The sequence below is a fragment of the Haliaeetus albicilla genome, chromosome 25 (genome assembly GCF_947461875.1).
Source record: "Haliaeetus albicilla chromosome 25, bHalAlb1.1, whole genome shotgun sequence".
Taxonomy (NCBI): Eukaryota; Metazoa; Chordata; class Aves; order Accipitriformes; family Accipitridae; genus Haliaeetus; species Haliaeetus albicilla.
Genome location: NC_091507.1, coordinates 16,376,798 through 16,396,235, shown reverse-complemented (window position 1 = coordinate 16,396,235; position 19,438 = coordinate 16,376,798). Strand labels below are relative to the sequence as shown.

Sequence of the window (19,438 nt, the reverse complement as noted above, 5' to 3'; positions counted from 1 at the left end):
CTTTGCTTAAAAAAAAAATCCAACAAATGTATGAAAAAAGTTTTCTTATAGATATGAAATGCCTGTGGTAAAAACTATAGGTTTGGGGGGGAACAGAAATACACATTTGCATAGAAAAAAACCCAATAAATTTCTGTAACAGAGAAATTATTTTGCATTGTTTTACTCCATCTTTCAATACAAAACCATGGCATCATCCAGATGAGATTTGCAAAACAGGGATTTCAGGGGTTTATCAGCTGTTCTCCTTGATGGAGCTGCAGAAAGCTTTGCTTGTGGAAATGTTTTTGAGAAGCAGATAGAGACAGTTATTGTAAATTTTCTGGTGTACAGAATGTTTCTGAACCACAGGTGTTCATAGGCTTTCTAGCCTTCACAGAACTTTCCTACACAACATTAAGATGACTTCACTTCACACACTAATAAAAAGAAGCCAAACAGAACAACTAGTAGACAATGCCAACAATTTAATTTGCAGAAGAGAAAGCAATATATAGCATCAGCAACAGCGCTATAAGTCTTATTTTAGCAGCAGTGTTCACTCTTGGCTACAGAATCACAGCTGGCACCTGTAACTTTTAAAGCAATATGCATGAATGATCAGAGTGGTATGCCTAGGCAAGAGTTCACAATATTAAAGGGCACAAGAATAAACACACCTAAAGACTACCTACTGGAAGCTAAGGAAAACTACCAAGAGAAGAGGAAGATGACTTAAAGCTGGGAGAAGAGGAAAAACACATGAAAAGCTAACACCATCAAGGGGAAAGATCCATATCCCAGGCAGAAAATAATTTGTAACATGCAGCATATAGCACACTTATTTGGAAATCTACAGCAGCAGTTTGAGGCTTGAATTCAAAGCACAGTTCTGTAGCTTAAAACAGCCTTTCTTCCCACACACGTAAAAAAAAAATCCTATACTAAATTCACAAAGACAGCAGGGTAGAACCACGACATACCTCCTGCCATTACGGCTCTGTCCAAGAACCAAAGCATAACACATCACTCCCAGGAGGAGCTAGACTACACATCAGAACACCTACTCTTCCATTAGGAAAGCCTGAAAATTCAGATGCCTCATATTTTTATTGAGGGATTTGCTATGAAGTTTCATTTGAAAATGAGTGATCAACACAACCATAAAAATTCCAAAGAGGAAACAATTAAAGCAACTTCCATATGGCTTAGGAGCTATTTATGACCCAAGACACTCTCCACCTTTACAAAGCACCCCTCTAACACACCACATGGAGTTTTTCCTGCAGTGACCATGTATCTGACCATTCTAAATAAATATGTTCTTCACCAACAGATGCACAGCAATTAAGCGGCAGGAGTCAATAATAGTTCCAGAGGAGTATAACAGAGTCACTGGTATAGTAGAAACAGATTTGTAGGTGTATCTGTTCAGGTAGCAATCTATATTCATAATGGACAACAGTCCTGCATTCCCATTCTTTCCCTGCTCACCATAGTTACCATCTTGCACAGGGTCTTTTGTCCCTATGTACTTAGACCCTGTTCCCATGACAGAATTCATCCTCACCCTCTTTTACCAGCACACTTCCTGGACATATATCAATACTTATCAGTATGACCTCTACTGTACTCAGCAGAAACAAGGCAGGAGGAAACTACACAACAGAAGTCAAAGCAATGGGGGCGAGGGGAGAAAAGCAGAGTAAAGATGACTTGAACCTTCCGTAACTTGTCTCAGTATGTCAGAAGACAAGCAGAAAATCTCCTTCCTGTCACATCAATTCTCAAACCAATATTCACAACACAGACATACCACCTGCATCTTCCCACATGCTTCCTCTGCACTGCAAGTTATGTCCGCGAGCTGCCACATGCTTTGGGAGCTGCAGCCAAAAGGGATGCAAGGAATTGTATCTGTAACATAATTGTTGGGGAAGGAGAGAGGAAAAGGAGGAGGAAACAAGTAATACTGCATAGCACAGAACTGAAGATGCAGGAGGCAAAACCGACTGGAAGCCTTTGATTACACGGCGCCACTCCTCTCTCACTCTACTGGGAATGGAAGGGAGACTGATGGGAGACGTTGAAGCCCAACTTCAAGCTACGGATGCAAATACGCGATACAGCCTCTCCCCTGAGGGAACTTGACATTCACAGGGGTGTCACTTAGAACCAACACCACGAGATGATGACAGTACCTCTGCAGACAGAGCCTATTCCAAAACATCACTGGCCTTCCAGGTCCATCCTCACTCCCATACCCCTCAAAGTCCCTTCTACAAAACCATCCCACCCTTCTTCTCAAACTCACATCTGTTTGAATTCTTCTTCCACATCACCCCTCCCATTGCCATATAACTGTGTAGCCCTGTAACACAGTATTGCCACTGCTAGTAGCAGTCCATAAGCTCTGCACTGCATTTGCAAGGCCTTAGGGCTAAAGCCTGTCAGGCTTACTTTGGCTGAACTTTTCTTGACCTGCCTGCAACTGTCACTTGATTTAGCTGTGACAGCAATTTCTCTGATTGACCAGGTGCCTATGCCTAATTGGTTCTACTTTTGTTTACGCAGGCATGCTGCAACCAGTTTCATATAGACAGCAGTAACAAGCAGTTACTCTGTATAGAATGAGATATTCACAACTCTACAACAATGACATAGCATAGAGAAATACAGGCCTGGTATGGTAGCAGAGGCCTTGAGAAGTGGAGAGACAGGATGCAGTGGAGAGGTGCGCAGGCACGGGATAAACAGAGATGACTTCTACAGGACTCGGCACTGGACACCCCACAACTCACCAGCGGTCAGCTAAGAGAAATGCAGACCTGGACAAAACTGGTTTTAGGGCTAACAAACAAGGAAGAAGTAGTATCTACTATATAGTGCCTTTTACATATTTGGATGTAACATGGAGCTGCAAACCAATGAAGAGCAAAGGCACACAAGCACATTAGCAAGCATATAAAAATGATCTCAAGTGGCTCCTAGACGAACAATCATATTGCTCCTTGTGAAGGACACCCGACGCTGACAACTCACCGTAACAGCTCACCACCACCAGGATGAAACCACTGACCTCAGGACTCAGAGCAGCAGTGAGACAGTGAGTGCAACTACTTTAACTGTGTTATTGCGCTTTCTTTTTTTTGTAACAATTGGATCTGAATTAGTAATCATTAGGCTCTTAGGATTTCAATTACTCTAACAATAAATTCTTGGCCTCTCTTAAGTTATGCTTCCATTTTTTAGACATAAATGAGATTTTGTGCATAGTACCCAAGAAAGGCCCATGTTCAGTAATTTACTGACACAAAGAAATGCATGCAGATACACACAAAGAGAACAAGGTATCCATCAGGCATCAAGACTCTCAAAGCGTCCCCTGCACACCAGCCGCTGTCACTGGAAGAGCCCTGAGCAGCAGTGCTTCAGTACCCGAAGGCTTCTACATGATTCTGGCATCTACCACACCAGGTAGAAAGATGAGCAGTAGGCCTTTTTTCCCTTTAGAGCACAAAGATCCAACCCTTCCCTCCTCTTTTTGATATCGCACTTGACTCATCTCCTCACCAGAGCTGCTCCCAGGATACACCTGTGAAACACAGCCGGTGAAACAAGCTGATTAACAACAGACACTACAAAGCAGCATACCTGGTACAGCAAAAGGTGTGAGGGAAAATAGTCAGACAAGCAAAATACTTTGCTAGCAAAATACTCATTACCCAGAAAAGACTAGAGAAACTATAACAGTTTACACCCTAACCTGGTTAAGGGTAACAATCTTAAGTCACTAACGTCAACACCTTAATGCAATACACATGTAGCTATAAGAAACGTCAGAGAGGAAACAGTATTTTGTGAAATAGCCACCATAGGGAGTACTTTCGTAAGAGAAACACTTAACGACTCAAAAAAGATACACAAAATGAGCAGTCTAGGTCAGGAAAAAAAGTTGTAGTTTCCAGTTCATACAGATTTTAAGATGTCAGTTTTCATTTAACTCCTTGTCAGTATTAACAACTAAAAACATTCTCCAAATTGACTGCATTTTTGTATTTATTGCTTTATAGTGACAAGGAACAACATCTTTTCTGCTGCTAGCATATATATGTTATTCGGTGTTCCATATGGTCAATATAGCTGCCATTATAAGAATCTCTTACACACAAAAAAAGTTCACAGATGGGGCAGTATCCAAGAAGATACGCACATAACTGTAGAAGTGATCCTCTTACCCTCCAGCCACTAAAATATCTGCGTTTAACAAACATACAGAAATCACTAAGTTATAGTGTGATCTACAGTGCTGTCTCCCGTTAAAGAAAAAAACATAAAATTTAAAAAAAAACCCCAAACCAACGGAACACACGCTCTTCAGGCACTGCAACTGAACCAGGCAGCTCTTTTGAGCTGACAGCCGAGATCCGCGCTCGCAACCAGCGGCCCTCCGTCCCTGCCTGCTCCCGGACAAGCTGCCCCAGGAGCCGGGCGAGGCTCAGGCTGAAGTAATCGCCTTTCGGAGGGAGCGCTGAGACGGCGCCGGCAACGCAGCGGCTCCCGCGCCGAGGGCCAAGCTTCTCCTGCGCGGCCACCAGCCTCCCCTTCCGCACCGCCGCCCGCGGGACACCCACCCGCCGCCGCCGTTTCCTCGGGCCTCCGGCGCCGGTCGGGCCCGCACGCCCGGCCGGTGCCGCTCTCCCGGGCGAGGGACGCGAGCGGGCCTCTTCCGCCCCGAGGCCGCCCGGCCACGGGCCGCCGGGCCAAGGGCCTACCGAGCCGGGCCTACCGGGCCGGGCCCGCCCCGCCGCCGCCTCCGACGAGGCCGCGGAGCCGCGGCAGGGCCTGACTCAGCGCCGCGGCACCGGCGCTCGCCGCTGACTGTCAGCGGCCCGGGATGGGGATGAGGAGGGGACCGAGGAGAAGGGGGAGCGAGGTCGCTGCCGCCCTACCTGTCCTCGCTCTTATTCTTCTGCTTCTTGCCCATGGCGGCGGCCCCGGCGCTCGTCCCCCGCCTCAGCGCTGCCCGGCCGCCCGCCCGCGCGCAGCCCCGTGCATATGGTAAAAGAAGCCGCCTCCCCCCCCCACCCCCCACACACACACACTGCCCGCCCCGCCGCGCGCCGCGCACGCGCCCGCGCCCGGCCCCGCCCCCCGCCGGCACAGCCACGAGAGGCGGCCGCGACGCCGGACGAGCGGCGCTTCCCCCGCGCCGGCGCCCCCTGTCGGCCGGAGGGGGGAGCAGGCGGCGGTGCTTGGGCCCAGGCCCGGAGCCCGGAGGGGGAGGGCCGGCCGGCCCGCCGCCGGGGACACGGCTGCTCTCGGGGATTGCAGCCACCGGCTTCTTGAAATCGGCTTTGCTTCCACCCGTTTGGCCCTCAGGCAGCCCTGGAAAACGTCTAAGTGATGCCCCAAATCCGTCGCTTCCCTCCAGTCCTCCTGCCTCCCCAGAGGGCAGCACAGAGGCCCAGAACTCCTGTCAGGATCATAGCCCGTTTGGCCACAAAAACCGACCCAATACCCAAAATGGTATTTTTTGGAAAAAAGCTTTGGAAAGCTTTTGTCTGGAGGTAAACGGGACAGCTAGGTCAAAGTGGGGGAATGGAGAGGATAAAGGGAAAGCTTTTAGGGTGCATCATGGCAGCGCAGCGACCAGGCGGTAATCAAGGCATGGGGCACATCATCGGTCGCTGCCCGGTTGCCTCGCTCTTCCTGCTCCATGCATGCAAGCTGTGCTCCCCCAGCCGGGCTCTGCTGGTCCTTTATCCCCAGCACCCCGTGGGGCGCAGGAGGTGAAGTGCGAACAACAGAAGTCCAGCACCTTGAGCCCGTGGCGAGTGCCCTCCCGCCAAAACGGGGGGTCCGAGGCGGCAGGGTTGGGTTTACAGCTCACAGGCAACCATCAAACGAGGTTCCCCTGCAGGGAGTCAGCAAAATTAAAAGTATGGCACACCCTTCCCTCCTCGCCAGATTTCCTCAGCGTACAAAGCTTTTCCTCCCTTTCCCGTCCAAGAGGCCTTGCACCACGAGAGCCGAACCGCTGCTGCGCTCTCTCACAGCAGAGCCTGGACACTGCTCCTGCGGGGCAGGAGAAGGCGGCCGACGCTCACAGAAACATGGCACGGACGTCAGACAGCAAACACTGTGTGTTATGGCAGAGGGGCTCTCGGGTGCAACCCAGTGTCCCTCCTGGGCATATTTCTCAAGAGCAAAGCAGGATGGAGCAGGAAAAACAGCATTCACAGACATCAAACTATTTAACGTGCTTTGAGATCTGCACGTTTTCTGTTGTTGTTATCACCCCATTACAGTAATTCCTTCTGTGGACAGAGCAAGCCTCACGGTTGTCTTCACCTTTCAGCCTCAGGATCACCACCTCCATCTTGCTTCACTCCCTAAAGCCCTCACTTCCTACTTCTGCCTTTACACAGCTACAATTCCTTATCAGCCTCTCCCACCCAGCCTCCCAGCAGACTGCAGATGAGGCCAAGAGTTATCTTCCCTCCCCACCTTCCTCATCAGCATGCTTCAGTACCGGGGAGTCAGGTTTCCAGGAAACAAGAAAGCAGAACACTTGGTTTTTTGAAAACACACTTTAATATCCCATTATTTCAATCTGTGGATCTTCTAGCGCGCTTGCAAGAAGAGCAAAGAGACGACAAGCCCCGGCTGCTCCAACACAGCCGTCTTCTCACCGAGACTGCCGGAGCGGAGCGGTCCGGCCGAGCCACGCCGCCCGCCCGCCCGCCCGCCCGCCGCCAGCCCCGCCTGCCCTAGCCGAGGCGCCGCGCGGGCCGCCCTTACCTCACGGCATCGCTCGAGGGGCCCGGCCCCGCCTCGCCCCGACTCCCTGCGGGGGCTCGGCCTCGGCCTCACACGCCCAACCCGAGAAGGAGGCCCCCAGAAAGGCGCCGGGCCTTCCCCCGAGCTCCCGCCGGCAGCCTCACCCGCCGTTACCGTTGCCGCCGCCGCGCACCCTCCCCTCAGCGGCCGCACACTGAGGTGGGCAAGGGGCGGGGCAGGACACGCCCCCTGGCGGCCAAGCCCCGCCCAGAGCAGCGCGGCGGCGGCGGGAGGCCAGCAGCATGGAGCGGCCCCGCTTCCGGGCGCTGGGGGAGCCGCGCTGCACCCCAGACGCGTCATTTCGGCGAGTCGGGGGAGGGAAAGGTGGAGAAAGCGGCTGCCAGGGGGACGGGACGTGGGGGAGGCAGCGCGGCCCGGCAGAGGCCGTCCCCGCGGGGCCGGACGCGGCCACACACATCCACCGACGCACACACACCCCCCCACACCCCCTCCGGCTGGGCGCATGCGCTCTGGGCGCCGACCGCCGCGGGGACGCGCCCGCCGCCCCGGCCAATGAACGCGTGGGGGAGCGCTGCGTGCGCGCGCGCGGCAGCCAGCCCCGCCCCGGCTCTCGCGAGACGTCGGTGGGGCGCGGCTGGCGTGTGAGGCGGGAGGGGCGGGGCGGGGAGCGGCGGCGGCGGCGGCGGCGTCGTGAGTGTCGGGTCTGTGTTGGGGCTTCGGTTGCTTGAGGCGGGGGGCGGCGCGGCCGGCACCGTGACTGGGGGAGGCTTTCCCGGGAGAGCTCGTCAGGAGCTGGGTGGGTGGGCGGGCGACCGTTGTCTGTAACGGTCCCACGGGGGCGCGGCGGCGCCTGCGCGATGCCCCGCCGTGTGCCGGCCCCCACCTCGCCCCGCAGCCGGCGCGGCGCCCCTCGGCCCCGCGGCGGGCGGTCTGCGGTGGGTGGCGTCGGCCGGGCCCCCCAGCGCCTCCTCGCTGGGGGAGCGGGCAGGACCGCGGCCCTGTCAGCGGTGCCGAGTCCCCCGGGGAGCGGGGCCTTGAGCGCAGGCCCCCCGCTGCGTACGAAACGCTTGTCGGCACCCGGGCTTCCGCGGCCTGGGGAGCCGGGAGCCTTCTGGGGGCCTCGGGCTGTAGCGGAGAGTGGCTGGGGGTGGTATTCCGGTTTCCTTCCTGTTTGCTTGGAAGACAAGCCTCCCTTTGGCCCGGCTGAGCAGAGTTCCCTCCCTCTCCTGAAGACCTAGTGGCCTGTGATCTGCGTTAGCCAAGTTTCTATTTCCTCTGGAAATACAAGAAAGGGCGATAGGAAACACTAGCGGAGAGGCTTTGTAGTTACCAGCTTTGGGGAGAGGGACTGAAGGTGCTGCAGGTCAGAGCAAGTGTGGCTGTGACACGTGTGGAGTGTGGCAGCAGGCTTAGCACTGCTGGTGTTGCATTACACTTGGAGCGCTGCTGTGATGCTGGTACTTTGCCCGTTGCTACTTAAAACGCTTTCTTGCCTCTGCATGCAAGGTGTTTACACAGCCAGTGGCACTGGTAGTTTGGCTATCTTGAAATACAGCCAGGAGTACTCTGGAACCCAAACTCAGCACATCACATCCGTGGCCTGCAGGTTGAGAATCTGATGAGGGTGACTGTGCACTGTCCCTGTTTCAAAACTGTCACTCATTACAGTGATAGTTTTTTGTAGTGTAAGTTTATTGGGGAGAGCAATCAGTTATGTTGCCCCAGCTCTTCATGCACCCCAGTCGTAGTATTTTGTGCCTTTTGAAGTGTTTGGGCAGGGAGAACTTTACAGAAAATGATTTTAGCTGTGTTTCTTCACGTAGCAATTAGGTAGTGGTTGTTGGGGCTTTTTAAATCCTTTCGCTGGCTGCCATAGGGTGGTGTTTGCAATGGCAATTTTCTTGTACTAATTGAAGCAGTGTATTGGCCTAAAGCATTTGCTGTTGAGTACCTTGTCTGTCTTTTAGCTGAGGAGAGAGGAATGTTAATTCAGATTTAAATACATTAATATGCATTAATATGCATCCGGTACTTAAAGTAATTGCATTTAGACTATTGGCAGAAACTTTGACTTAGTTGCTTAGACTTAATCTGAGACATCTTACACCTCCTCCCAGCAGCTTCGAGCTTTCCAATTTCATCTTCTAGTTTCAGAATGTTTATTAAAGGTACATGGCTCTGCCTCAGGATGAGTGTTCCTTTGGAACTGGTGAAATGTCCTGCTTTATATTGACAAGTAATTTGAGGTTCCTGTGCGCTTTCAGCAGCTGCCTTTGGGATTGAGAGAATAGGACTTGACTGGTATCTTTGTTACCATCTGTGTTCGTTGTAGAAGCATTCTCCAAAGGGGGTTGCAATATAGAAAAGAACTATCTACTATTATCTTCAAAGAGCATAGCATTTTGTTTCTTTACAGCGTGAACTGCAAGTAAGAAAGGTCAGGCTTTTAATTAAATGTTGGTATAAACGTTAATTCCATGTGTCACTATTTCCACAGCTCTGAAGAGATCACTTTCTAGTTAAAGATGGCTGCTGATAGCTCTGTTGAAATACTTCAAAAAGTTCTGGAGAATGAAATACTTCAGACTGCCAAGGTTGTGGAAGAACATCTGGATGCTGAAATGCAGAAGTTGGACCAAATGGATGAAGATGAATTGGAATGCCTTAAACAAAGGAGGCTTGAGGCACTAAAAAAGGCCCAGCAGCAGAAACAAGTAATTTCTGTAGTAATATAGATTTTTGATGTGTACAGTGTAACAGACTTTTTGGAAGTCCTAGGGAAATTGTATATGTGAACTAAGTGTTTTGGGGTTGTTTGGGGTTTTTTTTCTTCTTCTTCCTCACCGTTCTGTACTTGCTTTCCTGGATAATTTAAAATGAGTGAGTGTCTGTGTGTGCATGCTTTGTGTTTTTTAACAGGAGGAGAGAACAACCTCTGTGATTATTTACAATAAGGATAGGATAAAGAGTCTCGTACAAAGATTTGAGTGTGTCTGTGTTCACTGAACATTGCTATCTGGAAGCATAAGCCTTGCAGGCAACCTAATCATAAGCCTTCAGGCTCCTTAAGCTTCTGAATTCTGGACACTGTTGCTTATGGCATGTAAGTGATGTGTGCTGTTCGCTTAAGGTATTTTGCAGAAGAATGATACAGGATCTTTCCTTGTTCCTGGGGTGGAATCATTTGTCTCACTCCTTTTAACTCAATTAAATGTTGTCTTTGTATGACTGCTCATTTATTCTTGCAGGAAAGAAATTCTGTTTTGGTCCCTGATACCTCATGCTAAATTGTGGTCTTTATGCTCCCCAAAAAGTCTCTTTGAACATAGTTCTCATCAAAATTTTGGTAACATGTGGTGTGAGACCTGAATTGTAAGTAGGGAAGCCATAGGTTTCTTGGCTTACTCCATCTAAGCAAACCTAAACGAAGAAATAGACTGGGTTGCGGGGAGGTGACTGGGTTGAAAGGAGATGCTGTGGCTGTGGTGGAACCCATAAAAGCTAATGCCATGCTTTGAAACAGGAATGCAGTAAAATGTCATGGCATGGTTGGGATGCTGGAGGACAGGCAGTGTTAGCAGCTTTGATTCTCTAAACAGAGAAGTAGAAAGTGGCACACTATTTCCTTGTTTTCAGAAGTTCGGTTTATATTTGATTCTAGTGTTTTCTTTTTTCAGGAGTCGTAACACTTGGATTTTCTTGGATGTGAACATGTGATAGTTCTCATGCAAAAACTTTTTAATGTTGGTTGATCTTAAGTCACTGTTCTCATGCATTTTCAATGCAAGTTTGAAGTAGAATGCTGCTCAGTAAAAGGAGTATGCTGCCACGCTATTCTGGATTGTGTAGAGGGGAATTAATGCATACCCACTGTTGAAGGATAAGTCCGTTCTTGATTTGCATCATGATGACTTCTTCATGTGCTCATACTTGTATGCATTTTTAATATGTACAATGTTCAGGAAGTTCTTTGTTCCATCCTAATTTAGCTTACAGGATATTTTGGTTTGCTTGGAAACTCTTTTTTCTTTTTTCACTCTGCTGAGACAAAACTGCAACCTCAAGAACAGTGATTTATCTAAATTTCCCCCTGCCCCAGAAACTAAAGGGGGTTTTTGTCAAGTTCTATCATACTGCACTTCTTCTAATCATTTAGCTTAGTCTGTACTTGTTTTAATACACTACAGTTAACTTTCAGTATTGTAGAAGCTGGGCTTTTTTCTTAAGTGCATTTGTTGAAAATCTAGAAGAGTTGCTTTTTCTAAATTGTATTTGCACACTTAATCAGGCAGTTTTGGAAGTTGCCTGTAAATTTTAGCTTGCGAAATTCTGTTTCTTCATACATTTTATGGCTAATGGTATGCATCTGTTTTCTGAATGGTTTTCTGGAAGCCTGGCTCACACTAAGATACTTCCAGTGTGTATTTGGTAGATAAACATCATCTGTTGGAGGTGAGTTAGTAGGCTTTTTTTCTCCCTGATTTTTTCATAGAGGGAAAAACTAGAAGAAATCTATTTTAATACATATAATGACTTGAATCAGTTTTAGACAAGAGTTCTCTGAGGGTACAGAAACATTTTAGAGAGAGTAGCCCAAGCTGTCAATTAGCAGCTTTCAAATGCTGAGAGTTTTCTGTCATTGGTGTTCTCTTTGAACTAGTCTAGTCTTACTGAGAGGCTGTGCTGCAGAAATCTGTGCGGCTCTGTACAAGATTTGTATTTCCAAATAAGTAAAGTAGCCTTACTGCTCAACCACGTATCTGTTGTTGAGAAAGGGGCAACCCAAAAGTATTGTCTAGCCTAGTGACATTTGCATATTTTCAAAACAGAACTAAAGGGGGAAAGTAATTTGTTTCTCCTTCTATTACTGCATGAAATGGGTTCCCACTGCAGGCCTCCTCTTTTATTTTTCTTAAAATCTGTAGAGCTTGCATGAGAGGTGTAGGACTAACAAACTCCATACTAATGTTTTCCTTTTATGTTTCCCAAAAGGAGTGGCTTTCAAAAGGACATGGAGAATACAGAGAAATCCCAAGTGAGAGAGACTTTTTCCAAGAAGTCAAAGAAAGTAAAAACGTGGTTTGCCATTTCTATAGAGATACAACGTTCAGGTAGAGTAAATAAGCTATGCTCAAGAAACCTCTTGTTTTTAGATGTCTACAAAACCAGACACATTCTTTTGTTCTTTCAAATCCCATAAATAAATGGGCATTTTTAGAAGTATTCAAATTCCTTCATTTTCCAAATCTTGCTCCCTTCTCAAGACATTTGATTTTTTTTTAATATTTTTTCTCCATTCTAGTTAATCTGAACATGATTTGACAACAATTAATACTCTGTTATATAGTTGACTAGAATATAAATGTATACCTTCTCTGACAATATTTGAGAGTGCTGTGTTTCATTATTGATTTAGTTTGAGGGAGCCAGGTCTGTAAACATAGTGACCATACAGGAGCAGTTTTTCAAAAAGATCACCTTGATTATTCCAGACAGAGATGTTCTGGACAGTTCTGGCAAACAAAAGTAAAAATATAAACAAAAACTTGTCTAAGCATCTTCAGAATTTAACCTTTTACTTTGAAAGGATCTGTGGATACCAATTGCAACTCCTTTCCATTTGTGCCTGTGCCTTTGTGATTATGTCACTTTTTTGGGATGTGAGACACCTAGATCTGAGAATATGTCCTGACTCAGAATAGGAACCTAAAATAAGATCTCCCACTGCCTTGGAAGAATTTCAGAAGTTCTGGGTTCCTCAGTGAGTCTGTCTCAGTGTCTTCTGTTAAAATGCAGTTGCAAGGTAGAGTAGTTCGTTGAAGGGGGAGCCATTTGTCCTGTTTTTTGTTGGTTGGTTGGGGTTTTTTTCCCCCCACAAGGTGTTAGGTTCTCTCTAGCTTATAGAATATAAACAGAAACAGCCTCAATGTGAGAAATTGAAAGAGGTCAAAGCTGGATTATGCAGTGAGGTATCTGCATTCTACATTTTCTAGATGAAATGTTTAAGTCTCAAATATCTGAAGTGGTCATATTTGGCTAGCTTTTACTCAAAGAAGTTGAAAGACTTTCTCTGCAGATAAAGTAGCTTAGAACAGGTTTGGGGGGTTTGGTTCTTGTTTCTTGAACCATCAAAGTCTGTAGACTCAGACAGGAGAAGGAACTTTAGATAAAGTACTTTATAAAATATGTCGTCCTGAGAACCAGCTTAAAGCTAGTATGTCAGGTTTACCAACCACAATATCAAGTTGCTTTCATCCTTGCCCACTCCAGCTTTTTGATCTGCTCGGCTGTCCTCTTGAGTTAAAGGACAGTCACATCGCAGAGTTCGTGCAGCTAAGCCAAACTACTTAAAGACGACAATCCAGAAAGTCCAGACTGCAAGTGACAAGTCCACAAATCTCTGCCATCTGACAAGTATTTTGAGCAGTTCATGTTACTGTCCCTTAGCTGCAAAACAATAATTGTATGCTCATTCCTATTCCGTTGCAACAGAAAAGTGAAATATTTTTTGCCTATAGCACTACTGAAGCAGCCTATGCAAATCACTTCCCCCTGGCCCTGTACAGCGAGTTACTGCATCTCAGTTGTGGATGTAGTAACTGAAAAAAACCCAAAATGCTGTAACATGTTGAGAGTACTTTTCTGAAAACGTGAAGTTCATTATAGAGAAATTTTTCCAGCTGACAGGCAGTGAAGCTAGAGCAGGAAGAATAGAAGTCAGAGGGAAATTTCATCAATAAATGCAGGCATCAAGAAATGAGAGGGGTTTTCAGGTGCACATGGGAGTAATTAGGAAGAAATGAGAGAAATGGATGATGTAATTATGCAATAAAGGTGCTCCAGGTTGTTACTCTGTTTTGAAACACAGTTTCTCTTGAAACTAAATTCTTAATTACAAAGGTCATATCTGAGGAATTAACATGACAGAACTAGCCCTTTACTGTTCCTTTTAAACTTTCTTTAAAATACATATTCTTCAGCTTATTGATTCTAACACTTCATATATTTTGGGCTTTTTTCACAGGTGCCAAATAATGGACAAACATTTGACTGTATTGGCCAAAAAGCATGTTGAGACAAAATTCTTGAAATTAAATGCTGAAAAATCTCCTTTCTTGTGCGAGAGACTGCGCATCAAAGTAATTCCCACTCTAGCACTATTAAAAGATGGAAAAACACAAGATTATATTGTGGGCTTTACTGATCTCGGTAACACTGATGACTTCACTACAGAGACCTTAGAATGGAGATTAGGCTGTGCAGCCATAATTAATTACAGGTAATTAATTTTTTGTGATTGTCTTATTTTCAGGTACAGTGCAAGGAGAACATGCTTGCAGACAGGAGAATCTGTAAAAGTTTGTAACTTTGGCTGATATGTTTTATGCTTAAGACACAAGAGTTTAATCGAGTTATTTAATCTGTGTACTTTGAGGGAAAGAAGAGCGTATCTCTGGCAAAGTATTGAGATGTTGTAATGAGCATTACATTGTCCTTTTTATGCAGTCATAAAAATAAACAGAGTTCTTGCTGAGAGGTGTATAGAGGAGCTATGCTGCTTTGATATGGTCTCCGAGTCCTGCATCTAGTGTAATCCTTTCTAAATCAACTATAGATGCTTAGATGTCACAGTGGCAATGCAATAGTTTGAGCGTTTTTAATCCACTTCAGAGAAAACTCAGCAAGTCATCCTTAAACTGCATGTTAGTCCATATTACACACATTAATGTGTTTTTTTTTTCCAGTGAACAGAACAGAAGGTGAAAATAAGTTGCAGAAGTGCAAATAAATTATTTGTGTAGAAGTACAATGTAATCATCATAAATCCCACATTTAAGACTACAGGATAGAAGACAGTAGAAGATAAATGTCACCCTAATAGCCTAACTTGACGGGAGAATCATCTACTGCAACTTTCTGCTTTGTTTTTCAGTGTGACTAAAACGTCATCTTTATCTTTTTAGGTTAATTTTGCTCTTTTGTTCTGAATGTCTTTGGCCTTTTATTTTTTAAACTTTATTATCTGAATTTATTTCAGTGTCTAATTTCCAAATTTTGGCAAGAGTATTGTTGTATCTTAAAGGCAAAGAAACTATTGTTCAGTTTAGTTTAGTAGCTGTTGAACTTAAGATGAAATGACTGAAATGAAAATTTATAATTCAAAACAAGTGGTAATACCTACTTCCCAGTTCAGCAACAAGGAAATACGCAGAGGAGTCAAAGACAGGGTGGGTATATGTTCTAGACAGCAACAACCTTTTACAGGAGAAATCTTTCAGTGGAGTTGTACCAAGCTGCATTGAATTTGCTAAATGGTAGTACATTGCCTTACAGCATAATTTTACTTCCTACTTGACTCTGCTAGTAATGTGTAGTCTGCTCTTAGCAACTTGTGGAGCCAGGGAGTTGTTTTGTTCTTTGTTCTTTTTTTGTCAGATGCTTACTTTGCTACCCATCTTTGCAAAGTGAGCCACAGTATCTGCACAGCCCAGGAGATCCATTCCAGGAGACATCCATTTATGTACAAGTGTCGCATTTCCACACTGCTCTGAATGTAATGTCCTGCTCTCTTGAGTTTCTGAAAAGGACATAGTCCTCCTCAGAGGCTAGAAACAGCTCTTTTCCTTCAGACTGCAGGGTAGCAGATGGTGAAAGCATACACTGTATTCAGGGGGAAAACTGTTCAGGTCACATTGCTTGACCAAAATCAGGTTTCAGGTGGTGTATTGACTTATTACTGACATGTAATTAACTAGCAATCAGTGAACTGTACATTAAGGATCAATATCGGCAAAATGTTATTTACAAAATGTTAATACCTACATATTTCGAAATGCCCTTCTATAGCTAATTCTAGAAGGTTCTGATTGCTCACTCACTCACTGACACTTAGATGCAAACACCTCATAGGTTATGCGAGTGAAAGCAAGCACACCGTTTTCTGAGCAAGGGGAGGGGATTCCCCTCCTTGCACACCCCTGCCGTAGGAGATGTGGGTGCTCCAGCTTTTTGTGAATACCTGCTGTTCCCAACATCCCGTGGACCCACACGCTGGTGAGAAAGCCCCTACAGGGTCATACATGCCCACTGAGGCGTGAGTCCCTCCGTAGTCCACTAGCTGGAATGCAGTGTCCGATGGGAAAGCTGCTCTGTCTGGCCTAAGCACAGATAGTACAAGGTGACTTCTGACAGTGCAAAACCCGGGTCTGACTCATCTGTTTCTATTCCAAAGTCCCTCTTACAAAATTTTAGCTTCTTTTGTACTTCTGGTCCTCCTTTGTTTTGAAAATATCTCTGTAATGCCCTGGTTACTGTTTAATCTGACAGATGGTTGTCTTTAGCATGATCAGTTTGCAGCAAAAGCTCTTTCGGACAGTTTTTCTCTAGAGCTCCTCACGGGTGCTGTTTACACTCACACTCCTGTCTTACCTACAGTTATCCAGGCCATTTTGTCCAGGATGTACTATGCTAGCAACACCACAATGCTACTTAGGGTGGCTTTAGGGAGTAGGGGCTGTGTTCTTTTACAGTGTTTTTCTGAGAAACAGATAATTAGAGATGCTACTTACTGTCTGCATGAATATGGCTTTAATCAACATGTCTTACTCTTTTCTTCCAGTGGAAACTTGATGGACCCACCTTTTCAAAGTCAAAAGAAATTTGGAACAAGCTTTACGAAGTTGGATAAAAAGACCATCAGAGGAAAGAAATATGATTCAGATTCTGATGATGACTAGAAGAACAGCTAAATGTATTTGTAAATCATCTTTTGTTTATGCTTGGTACATTTCTAAGAATGTTTTTTATAAAGCTTACTGCTTTTCATTACATCTGCACATAATGCTCATTTTTCTATACAGTTTTATACAACTGAGTCATAGCAGAAAAAAGCTTAATTTTTTTTTTTCCCCCTCCTTTGGACGTCATTTGTAATCCAAAAATCTGAGACCTTCTAACTAAATAACGTGGCAAATGATGAACTTTGTCTTAACTTTATGAAGTGTTTTGAAATAACTGTTAGAAACAACTGTACCAAGTCAGACCAAATGTCCCTCTGGCCCAGCATCCAGTCTTGGTGGCCAAAAGCAGATGCACAAAGAAGAGTAAAAACAGGGTGAGCAGACAGCAATGCTTCCCCAGAAGATACTTTAAGCAATCTGTGGCTTGGGGAACTCTGTATCTGAGAGCATTTGATGGTTAAAATAGTGGAAGAAAAATCTCTTTAAATCCTCATAGTATCCTAGCATCCATATCATATGGCAAGGAGTCCACAGTTTAACTGTGTTGTGTGAAGAACTACTTCCTATTGTTTTCCTTGAATCTGACAGTTCCAGGTTTTTTTCTAATTTTCTTTATTAAAGGAGGTGATAGACACTTTTTAAAAAGATTTTTCCCTATCACTTCCTCTTCCAGTTGTCTTTTTACATTTATTATTACTTATATTATCAGTAAAGGGCCACAAAATGATTAGTAAAGGTATTGTGCATTTTAACAAATGATTGCTTACCTTATGGTGCCATATCATGACATTGAATAACTTAACTACGTTGCACTATAAGTTGTAAAAACAGTCATAACTTCTGTGAATTCTGAAATAGATGGTCAAGAGAAATGCCCTTTTACCATCTATGTACGCTGCATGTTAAAGCTGGTACAGCAGGTAATAGCACATAGCAACAAGTATATTGAAAAGAGCCTTGTTCACGGGTTTATATAATTCTGTGGTTTTGAATGTGTGAATTTTATAGCAGATGCTTTGTACAAGAGAGTAGACTAGAGAAGAGTATTTGGGAGAAACCTTGATCCGTTAAGTTTAGATATAGCGCCGCATACTGTGTACTGTTCTTCAGTAATGGACAGAATTTTCAAGTTAGATCTTCCTTGGAATACAATGTAAAATTTCTGGCTAGGTGAAGAGTTGATGAGTTTTCCTTTTGTTTCAAAACAACAACAACAAAGTTTGCTGTGTGCTGAAGGACCCTTTTGAGGTGGTACTTTGAATCCAGTTGGTCCAAAAAGCAGTGAAGTGGGTCTAGTCAGTCTTGCTGCCTTGTAGTAGAGAACACTTGTGACTGGGCCAGCCCAGCAATATATCTCTGTAAGTAAGTTTAAAAAATTATATTTTATTTCTGTTCATGTACATTGAAATAAAATTATTTTAATTCTAATGTTGACTTCTGCATCCTTTCAAATAAGGTGGTCTAGGTGCTGTGGATTATTTTTTTCTTTTAATAAGGTCCATCAGAAAGTTGCACGTACCCTTTCTCGATTTCTAGCGAACTACATACGGTTCTGTCTAACATTACATTGCTTTGAGAAGGCAATCAGCTTAAGATGTACACAGCTGCCCGTTAATCTAGTAAAAGCGTAAAGTAGACTTGCTTCGAGTTGATCTCCTTTTTAATGCACAAACTCTCTAAATGCACTAGAAAGTGCTTTTCTTCTCTCTCTCTCTCTTTTTTTTTTTTTTTTTTTTTTTTAATCCAGTTGCATGAAATTTAATTTAGGAAACCAATGTTCCAACAGTATTTTTAAGAGTGCCTTAGCAGGACTCAATTCTGAGTCCTAATTATGTTGAATAGGCTGTGGGAGTAGAAAATCACATCTAATGTAGTTGCATGCTGCATGGAAACACGGTGTGGGCTTGTCAGGATTCCAGCGTGGTGCGGTCATTCAGTTCCATGTGTGGATAGTCCCATTACAAACTCAATGCAAATCCTAGTCAGAGTCTGTGGTTTTGTGTCACTTTAAGCTGCTGATTTTTTTTCTAGGTTAATCTTCAGTTGGACCTCTTCCTTCATCTGGCTTATAATATGGCCACACACATTCCAGTGCTGATACAAGGAATTTGCAGGAATGCATGGTTTGGGTAAAAGGGGAAGTTGAGACTGTACTATAAGTTTAAATTTATTTTGAAGTAGCAGCCTCATAGATCTGTCTGCTTCAAGTCTTTACTTTCATGTCTGCTTTCTGCATTTGTTGTCTTCAGTGAAGATTAAAACTGTCATTGAACGGTCCTCTTGGTAAGATCTCCATTCTTGATCTGTGTATTTGAGATGAACAATCCAAATCCAAGAATTTTATTTTGGCTGGAACTTAAAAATTCTTTAAGAACTGGAAAATTCTTCTAGTTTGAGTAGTGAGGAACAAATTATTCTTCTATGGTGGAGCTCAGTGATTTTGCAGTGCAGACTAAATAATGAAGCGTCCATGATAATAAGACCTGGGTCAGCAAACTAGAAGCATAAACGATACAGAGAAGACCAACTCAAACAAATGTCAGCTGTACAGACTTGAAAAGCATGAAGCTTAACTTTGTCAACAGTGATCCAGTGGCAATATGGCTGATAGATGAGATTATGATGATACGCAGTATCTAGAAAGGACACAGGTTGCATGCGATTAATAGCTTACAGGAGATAGATTGTATATGTAAGGACATGACTAAATAAGGTTCCTGAGCCTAGACGAATCATAAAATGGTACCTGGTCTGGCATGTGTTAGCCATGAAAGGGTATTATGCAATAAAGAGATGAGAAATATTCACATATAGCTTTTGAAGTTACGGGGCTTATGCATGAACTCAGCATGTAGCTTTAGTAATGATTAGTGCTTAAGTCTGTGCTTGATGCTTGCATGAAGTAATCATTAAAG

The 19,438-nt window shown here is 44.8% G+C and overlaps 2 protein-coding genes across 4 annotated transcripts in view; one reads left to right on the top strand and one right to left on the bottom strand.

The window, feature by feature from the left end:
* The window catches only part of EIF5B (eukaryotic translation initiation factor 5B), a 39,475-nt gene extending 32,530 nt beyond the window's left edge, over positions 1 to 6,945 (bottom strand). The window contains exon 1 of one of the 2 annotated variants that reach the window (XM_069770067.1): positions 6,784 to 6,945. Coding sequence is in view for 1 of the 2 variants with exons in the window: in XM_069770065.1 (XP_069626166.1) it covers positions 4,932 to 4,966 (35 nt within the window). In the remaining variant the exon portion in view is untranslated. Of the gene's footprint in view, positions 1 to 4,931; positions 5,082 to 6,783 lie in introns of those variants that run through there. The other variant, XM_069770065.1, reaches the window with a different exon arrangement.
* A 555-nt stretch (positions 6,946 to 7,500) lies between these two features.
* On the top strand, positions 7,501 to 17,951 carry TXNDC9 (thioredoxin domain containing 9). 2 transcript variants are annotated; one of them, XM_069770068.1, is made up of 5 exons: positions 7,501 to 7,579; positions 9,281 to 9,497; positions 11,776 to 11,894; positions 13,808 to 14,062; positions 16,403 to 17,951. In XM_069770068.1, exons 2-5 carry the CDS (start codon positions 9,309 to 9,311, stop codon positions 16,518 to 16,520), a joined length of 681 nt encoding a protein of 226 aa, XP_069626169.1. In that variant the 5' UTR covers positions 7,501 to 7,579; positions 9,281 to 9,308; the 3' UTR covers positions 16,521 to 17,951. The 2 variants fall into 2 exon arrangements, with proteins under 2 accessions (XP_069626169.1, XP_069626170.1); XM_069770069.1 differs by lacking the exon at positions 7,501 to 7,579 and adding an exon at positions 7,818 to 8,045.
* The last annotated feature ends 1,487 nt before the right edge of the window (positions 17,952 to 19,438 follow it).

Coding starts and splice junctions, on each gene's coding strand:
- TXNDC9 (XM_069770068.1), top strand. CDS start 9,309: ATGGCTGCTGATAGCTCTGTTGAAATACTTCAAAAAGTTCTGGAGAAT. Junction 11,895..13,807: donor TATAGAGATACAACGTTCAG/GTAGAGTAAATA, acceptor CTTTTTTCACAG/GTGCCAAATAATGGACAAAC. Junction 14,063..16,402: donor GCAGCCATAATTAATTACAG/GTAATTAATTTT, acceptor CTTTTCTTCCAG/TGGAAACTTGATGGACCCAC.